Source organism: Zingiber officinale, chromosome 8A (assembly GCF_018446385.1).
Source record: "Zingiber officinale cultivar Zhangliang chromosome 8A, Zo_v1.1, whole genome shotgun sequence".
Lineage (NCBI taxonomy): Eukaryota > Viridiplantae > Streptophyta > Magnoliopsida > Zingiberales > Zingiberaceae > Zingiber > Zingiber officinale.
Window position 1 is genome coordinate 57,424,194 of NC_056000.1, and position 9,196 is coordinate 57,433,389.

Here is a 9,196-nt window from a genome sequence, read left to right on the forward strand (position 1 = left end):
GGTAGCGTGACACAGCGTGATAGCACGACAAGGATCCATCCTCTGGACTGTCTCAGGGAGATGAGAGCATTGAGCTCCCCCACTTATGATTTGGGGTAGGAGGATAGGTGTACTCTGACAACCTTATTATTCTGATAAGAGGTCCTGGTGAGTACAGCTTCCCCCATTCCTTTCAATTTTGTATTTTCCATTATTATTCCAAGAGACTGTATGCATAATTGTCTATTGGTTATTTCTTACTATGCATGTCAGCTTGATATCCGCTGAGTGTTGGACTCACCCCGTTGATTATTACCATTTTAGGTTGAAGCTGTCAGGAGGTTCCAATCTCTAGTCCCCACCCTGAGTCGCGACAATTTTCTACCTTTGGACTTGTGGTTTCCTTGTTATATTTTTATATATTTGTGATGTATAACTGTACTCGTGGATTTTTATCGAGTTTTGGTCTACTGCCTTTGTTTCCGCTGCGTTGGATTTTTGTTGTGGGGTTTTTCGTCGTATTAGTGGAGTAGGTTTTATTTAAATAAACTACGTGGTTGTGTCTACCAGAGGCTGAGTTAATATAAACTGCGTGGATTGTTAGTTATTTTTATTATTATTGTTTCGACCGTGTTGGCCGAGGTTTGTGTGGCCCTGAGGGCTTTATAGATGAGTTCCATATTGTCACCCGTATAGGGGAGATGCTGCCGAAATTTCCTCGGGCAAGGACTCCCCCGGGGCGTGACAATTTATTTGATATTAGAGCCAGTTTACGATTCCTATTTTTCGTGTTCTGGATTTTTAAGTTAATCTGATACCAATTTATTTGGTATCGGAGCAGGTTTGGGATGCTTGTTTTTTGTGATATGGATTTTCGAGTTAATCTGATACCAATTTATTTGGTATCAGAGTAGGTTTGCGATGCCTATTTTTCGTGGTCTAGATTTTTGAGTTAATCTGATACCAATTTATTTGGTATCAGAGCATGTTTACGATGTCTATTTTTCGTGTTCTGTATTTTTCAAGTTAATCTAATACCAATTTATTTGGTATCAGAGCAAGTTTTAGGATGCATGTTTTTCGTGTTATGGATTTTCGAGTTAATCTAATACCAATTTATTTGGTATCAGAACAAGTTTGAGATGCCTATTTTTCATGTTATGAATTTTCAAGTTAATCTGATACCAATTTATTTGGTATCATAGCCCAGGTTTTTGTGAGTCAATCTGGATAATTTTTAGATTTATACGGATTTCCTTTAATTTTTATGTTTGGAAGTCCAAGGTATTTTTAGACAAGGTTATAATTGGGGACTTGGCAGCGATGAAATATCTCCAGACGACAAATAGGGATGATAATGAATTTTATAATTTTGGTACCCGTATTAATACCTAGGTAATAATATTTTTCTTTTTGCAAAATTTATTGGTAACAAGAGTTCACTATTATCTAGATCAACTAAGTGAACATACTTGCATAGCTTGACATTTTCGATGGATTTAGTTTGCGGAAAAAATATAGTTTAGGTTATTATTTTCTTTTGCTCTGGGAACAAATATCAACATAAAGAGAACATGTTATCCAATAGAAAAAAAATAGGATGGAATGAATCACCTTGAGAATGAAATTGGATGACAGCCTTTTACTTCTAGAGGGAAACCAGAATAAATAAATAAATATGATAATAATAATAATAACTATAAATTAAACTCTTCCTAACATGTTAATTGGTTAACTAATTAACTTTAGTGTAATTTATTGCTTAATAGAGTAAGATTGATTTAATCTAGTAAACCTATATGATAAAGTTGTATAGAATGTTAGCCAGATCTCAAAACATCTATATTGACCAATCTTACTAGTTATGATTGTCGTATTCATGAACCTGATGAGACTTCTCGTGCATTTAGGAGGGAGATTGGTAGACCACCTAACCTTAGACCGCATCGATTGACGGTTTCCCTACAGTTCGGTGATACATTGGACGTCACTCAGGAGGTCAGAGGTCGCGCCCATTAGACTTTGGCAATATATACTCATGGTTAATCTATTAGTACTAGAAATGGTCGAATTAGACATTATCCTTGGCATGGATTGGCTGTCTGCATATCATGCCACGGTTGATTGCCAGACGAGGGTGGTTACATTCTGACCTCCGAACCAACCCTCGTGGGATTTCACTGGCATCAGGGATGATGACATATTGATCATTCCTGCGATTCAGGCTCAGAAGTTGTTGTCGCATGGTTGTCAAGGATTTCTTTTGTCATTAATTAATGCTTTCAACAGTGGAAGTACTCAGCTCTCAAACGTTCCAGTGGTCCGAGAGTATCCGAATGTATCTTCAGATGGGTTACTAGGCTTACCTCCCTGAAGGAAAGTGGAGTTTGCTATTGAGCTGATTTTAGGGACCGTGCTAGCATTGAAAGCTCCTTACTGTATGGCACCGAAAAAGTTGGATGAGCTAAAGGTCCAACTCCGAGAGTTATTGGACAGGGGATTTATTCGCCATAGTGTATTTCCGTGGGATTCTCCGATATTGTTTGTCAAGAAAAAGGATGGTACCCTGAGGTTGTGCATCGATTACAGACAGCTGAATGTAGTGCCCATCAGAAATAAGTACCCCCATACCATGGATTGAGGATTTGTTTGATCAGCTCAGAGGTACATCTGTGTATTCTAGGATTGATCTACGATCCGGATATCATCAGCTGAGAGTCAAGGATTCTAATATTCAGAAGATAGCATTCCGCACCAGATACGGACATTATGAATTTTTGGTAATGTCATTTGGGCTTACCAATGCTTCAGCGGTATTTATGGATTTGATGAACCGCATCTTTCTGGAGTATTAAGATCAGTTCGTTATCGTCTTCATTGACGACATATTGATCTACTCGCGTTCCGAGGAGGAACATGTACAGCATCTTCGCATAGTCTTGGAGACACTTTGACGACATCGACTATATGTGAAGTTCAACAAGTGTGTGTTTTGGCTATCCTCAGTCGATTTTTTGGGACACGTGATGTCTAGAGGAGGTATTTCCGTAGACCCTCAAAAGATCGAGGTTGTCACCAGTTGGGAGCAGCCGAAATCAGTGCAGGAGATCCGTAGTTTCCTGGGACTGGCTGGATATTACAGACAGTTCGTCGAGAGTTTTTCTCACATAGCTATGCCGCTGACACGCCTGACCAGTAAAGGCGTGAAGTTCACTTGGTCAGAAGCATGCAAGATCAGCTTCCAGGAGCTGAAGCGGAGATTGTGTCGACAACAGTTCTGGTTTTGCCCTATGGAGAGGACGGATTTGTGCCCTACACCAACGCTTCTCTACAAGGTTTAGGCGCTGTTTTGATGCAGCACGGCAGGGTAGTCTCCTATGCTTCTCATTGGTTGAAGGAGCATGAGAAGAACTACCCAGTATATGATCTGGAGCTAGTCGTTATTATCTTTGCTTTGAAGATTTAGTGGCATCATCTGTATGGTATTACATTTGAGATTCTCACAAATCATAAGAGTCTCAAATATATTATCACTCAGAAGGAAGTCAATCTCCGATAGAGGAGATGGATAGAGTTCCTGAAGGATTACGATTATACTATTATCTACCACCCGGATAAAGCTAATGTGGTTGTCGATGCACTTAGCTGGAAGTCCAAAGGGACTTTACCTTGCCACCGAGTTGTGGTCATGAACTTGATTCAGGGTTTCTCCGAGTTGGGCCTTGAGGAGCAGGGACAGACAGAGCAAGTTATTCTGGTTACCATGGTTGCTCAGTTGTTGATCAGGATGAGGATCCGAGAGGCCTAGGTCAGTGATCAGCGCTTACAGTTCATTAGCAGCTAAATAGCTTTCGGGCAGCAGACCGAATTCACCCGAGATGACGAGGACATTATTTATTTCCGAGGTAGGTTAAGCGTACATTAATCTCACCCGGTCTTGGAAGAGCTACTTCAAGAGGCTCATCACTCTCGATTGCAATCCACCCAGGCGGAACACGCATGTATCAAGATTTGAGGTGTTCCTATTGGTGGAACGGCATGAAGAAAGACATCACAGAGTTTGTAGCTAGATGTCTAGTATGTCAACAGGTGAAGGCTGAGTACCAAAGATCTGCTGAATTACTTCAGAGGATTCCGATTCTAGAGTGGAAATGGGAGCACATCACTATGGATTTTGTGGTGGGCTTGCCTAGGACACGATGAGGTCATGACGCGATTTGGGTAATCGTTGACCAATTAACCAAATCCGCACACTTTTTAACAATTCGGAAGGCCGATTCGCTGGATCGATTGGCAGAGCTGTATTGTCGAGAGATCATCAGATTGCATGGTATTCCATTGAGTATTATATCGGATAGAGACCCACGGTTCACATCTCGGTTCTGGCAGAGTCTGCATCGGGCCTTGGGCACACAGCTCCGATTCAGTACAACCTTCCATCCGCAGACAGATGGGCAATCAAAGCGGACCATCCAGACTTTAGAGGACTTGCTGAGGTCTTGCGTTTTGGATTTTGAAGGCAACTGGGAAGACCACTTGCCATTGGTAGAGTTCGCCTACAACAACAGCTATCATTCGACTATCCAGATGGTAGACCTTGTCGGACACCCATCCTTTGCGAGGTTGGGGAGGCCTAGCTGCTAGGACCTTAGAGAGCTCAGCAGGAGGTAGAGTTGGTCCGCATTATTAGACAAAGGATGCCCGAGGCGTAGGACCGCCAGAAGAGTTATGCTGATCAGCGACGTAGACCCCTGGAGTTCTCTACTGGCGACCATGTGTTCCTAAGAGTTTCACCCATGAAAGGGGTGAAGAGATTTAGCCTCCGAGGTAAGCTAGCTCCACGATACATTGGGCTTTTCCAGATCTTGGAGAGGATTAAAGTAGTAGCTTATCGTCTGGCGCTACCACCGGCTCTAGCAGGCATTCATGATGTATTCCATGTGTCTATGCTGAGAAGATACGTAGTCGACCTAGCACATGTTCTGTCAGATATACCAGTTCTCATTCAGCCTGACATTACCTATGAGGAGGTTTCAGTATGGATTATGGACCACAAAGAGCGTCAATTGTGTAACAAGATGATCCGTTTGGTTAAAGTCAGATGGCAGCATCATTCCGATGAGGAGGCTACTTGGGAGCTCGAGGATATGATCCGAACTCGATACCCCCATCTTTTCATTTAAGGTATGTGGGTTAGTTTTCGTTCAGTAATTATACTGTTTAGCTATAGCTAGTACTTGCTGATGGTAAATAATCAAAATTTAGGGACCAAATTTTTATTAGTGGGGGAGAATGTAAAATATGACACCTAAATATAACCTTAAGGGAATTTTCAGGAAATTTTAGGAATTTTTTGGAAATTTTTCGGAGCTCATATGACGAGTTTAAGGGGGATCAATTATTAGGTCATGGGAAAGTCTGTTTAAACTATCCATTTGAACGAGGAAAATTTTAATTTTTCTTTTTCTTTTTCTTTTTCTTCTCCCTAGTCGCCATTTTCTCTTCCTCTTCGTCGTCGAGCCCTAAGCGACGCTGTCTCCTTCCTTTCCTCCCGAACCCAACGTCATCTCCTTCCCCAACCGGCGCAGCCTCCCGATGCTTCGCTTCCTCTCCTCCCACGCATACAAAATCGAGCCCTCTCCTGATCCCTCTCGCTCGCGAAATCCCTCTCCCTACGTCTCTCTACATCGTCTCCATTCGCCACAGTTCGACGTTGCCTATATAAATATAAAAGATAAATTATTTATGTTGGATGAATAATGAAATTAGCTCTATATAAATATAGAGCATTGGTTCTGTGCTTTAAATGTGACTTTTGAGTCTTTTTGGGCGTTCATGGCTTCGACTAAATTGAGGTGATTTTTCCTCACGAGTTAGATTATGGGTCGTTCTCCCTGTGTTTATGTGAGGCACTTCTTGGGTGGATTGTCGGTCGTTCACTTTATATATTTGTTTGTATATGTGCATACACATAATGTATTTCCTTGTTCACCCCTTGTATATATGATACATTTCTTTTGAATGGATTAATGATCGTTCACCTTATATATGTATGTATAGGTGTATACATACGGTGTATTTCGTTATGAGTGGATTGCTGATCGTTCACTCTCATGTAAGATGTATCCTTCTTGGATGGGTTGCATGTCACTCACCCTTATGCATTTACATGTATACATGATGTTTTTATATTAAGTGAATTGTAAGTTATTCACCTTTATTTCTACACACGTGGTTAAGGTCATGTGGTTAAATCTGAACAAGCCTAGGGGATGATTATAAGCCTTACAAGCTTATTTATACTATGCACATTACAAGCCTTCCAAAAGATCAATCATGCAGTGTAGCATGTATTTGAGTATCGTTCATAATTTGAACAGAGTATGATCCAGAAGACTACACTAGGGGATGATTATATTTAAGGCAAAGCAAAACAACAAGTACTACTCATGATCCAAATTAAGAATTAATTTTGACAATTTGTTTGCATATATGACGATGAGACAACATGTAATTTGTACTTTACAAAAAGATACGATGAAGCAATGGACAATTAATCTTTTGGACAAATTAATCTAATGCTGAACCACTATCAACAGTGATAAATCATAAACTCTATTGCAGAACCCAAAAGTCACCACTAGTTGGATTAATGACTATATGTACTATTGCAGTTGGAGGTCAAAGAGAGTTCCCATGTGTTCTGGACGATCGATGAGTTGTGGATTCACACGAGAAGCGATTTGGTAGAACACCTGCCATGTTAATAAGCTATCGGAGCCGGACTGATGTCGAGAGCCCACTGCTCGCTCAACTCGGACGGTAGAGGCCACCCGCTCCAATCCTCCGTAAAGCCCAGGACAATGCTTGCTAAGGTGCTTTACATCGAACACCCTTTTGCCGAAAAAGAAGTGAACGAGGTGCAAGAACTCACGAACGGTCTTTGGTAATTTGCAGTCGCATGTCAGCATCTTGACTAGGAAGGCAAAGTCATAGGCGCCTTGGAAGGTAACCCAGGAGACGGGAGAAAAATGGCCAAAGGAAAGCAAGCCGGAGGTGGCCAAGTGCTGGGCGAATCTGCAAGAGTCGATGCCCCATATTTGATTCTTTTGGAAGTCGATGCCATTAGCCTTCAGCAGCTCGACGGAGGAAGGGGCGTAACGGTCGCGGTTGATGTCGAAGTCACGGAAATTAAATTCCCACACGTAACGCACACAAGTGCCGTCGCTGTAGATGGCACATGGGAGGTTGCCGGCGACGTCGGAGAGGGTGAGACCGACCTGGACGATGCGGAGGGCCTCGACGTTGGCGCGGATCAATTCGTAGCGCTGGGGGAGGGTGAGGGTGCAGTAGGGATTTTTGGAAGCGACGACGACGCCAGGATACTCGGTGTCCAATGCGACGAAGGGGTGGAACGGGACGGCGGAGCGGATAAGGGCGAACTCCTCGTCGAGGTTATGAGCCCACACGGAGCGAACCTCGATTCTGCTGGTGCTGGCGGCGGAAGAGGAAATTGGCATATCGTTGTTGACAACTGCGACAGCCATTATGAGTTTGATGATATTAGAAATACTAAAGTACTGGAAGCTGGAGATCGAGGAGATGTTAGGTTTCGATCGATCGAGTTGGAGTGGAAACTGAAGGGAAGGATCGGAGGAGTTTAAATAGAGTAGCAGCAAATCAAAATCAAAGCGGGAAAATCGCAAACACACTCAACAGAATTAGTTGCTGCGAAATATTAGGAGATATATATGGAATTAATCAGGACTTTAAGTCAAGGATAAATCCAGCAGCAATTAGCGAACTCAACTAGCGGTTTAGTATTAATTAATTAATTAAAGTTGTTGCCATACAATCATTCCTTTTCTTTCTTTAATTAAATTTCACGTGCGTGTAATTTCGTCATTATTTGCCTTGAAGTCAAGTATGAATCTGGCGCCAAATCCAGTAGCAATTAGCGAGCCCAAGTAGGGGTTTAGTATTAATTAATTACAAGGGTTGTTGCCACCGAATCACACTTTTTTTTTTAATTCTCTTTAATTATTAAACTAAACTTATGATTTTATTTCTAAACTGCAATAGTAGCCTAGCTAGGAGGTTTGAGTACGGAGGAGATTGTCCATAGGGCAAACTTGAGACATTAATATATAGTTTTGATAAACTTGATAAAAAAAAATTATCAAAACATTTAAGTTAGACTTAATATTTGTTATTTTGATGAGTGTCATGGCATACAATTGTTGAAATTTGATAAGATCTAGGTGTAGATTGAACATTCCCACGACTAAGTAAAGCAAGTAATTAGGAGTATAATCGAGCCGAGCCGAGTTGAGCTGAACTCTTGATTGTTTGAGTTTGACTCATTTATAATCAAGTCAAGCTCGAGCTTTATTTAATGAATATATTCGTTGCTCACGAGTTTATTTGAGTCTAAACGAGCTTAATAAATATAAATTATATATTTAAATATTTACTAAAAAAAACTAAATTATATATTTAGAGGGAATTATAATATTTTTATTAAAATTTATAATTTAATTCTAATAAATAAATTTAATATATTTATCTATATTTTTCATAAATAGAGTATAAAATTTATAAATTTAATATCAAAATTATTATTTTTTTATTTAAAAGTTGATTCATGAGCTTACTAACGAATATGTTCACAAGCTAGCGAGCTGAATATTGTAAAGCTTGAGCTTGGTTTGTTTATCTTAACAATCATCATTAAATGAGCTCAAATGAGCTTCTATCAAATCAAGTTTCGAATAGTTCATGAGCGAATTGGTTCATTTATGTTAGATCGTAGAGCTCGCTAGGGGGGTGAATAGCGATTTAAAATTTCGAATTAAGTACGTAGCGGAAATACGAATGACAATGCTAACACAAATTATTTTTACTTGGTTCGGAGTCTTAGTCGACTCCTACTCCAAGGTCTGCACTCGTCGAGTGCTTTTGTTGGGCAATCACTAAATTATTTTAAACTTAATTAAAAATAAAATTAAAAATTATTAAAAACTTAATTAAAAATTAAAAATTATTTTAAACTTAATTAAAAATTTAAAATGATTTTAAACTTAATTAAAAAATTAAAAATTATTTTAAGCTTAATTAAAAATTAAAACTTAAAAATTATTTTAAACTTAATTAAAAATAAAAAATTATTTTAAACTTATTTTAAAAATTAAAAATTATTTTGATTAAAAATTATTTT

The 9,196-nt window shown here is 39.7% G+C and overlaps 1 protein-coding gene across 1 annotated transcript; it reads right to left on the minus strand.

The window, feature by feature from the left end:
- Nucleotides 1–6,644: 6,644 nt before the first annotated feature.
- On the minus strand, nucleotides 6,645–7,526 carry LOC122010847 (probable CCR4-associated factor 1 homolog 11). The gene has a single exon (XM_042567319.1). It carries the CDS (start codon nucleotides 7,524–7,526, stop codon nucleotides 6,645–6,647), a length of 882 nt encoding a protein of 293 aa, XP_042423253.1.
- Between the last annotated feature and the right edge of the window lie 1,670 nt (nucleotides 7,527–9,196).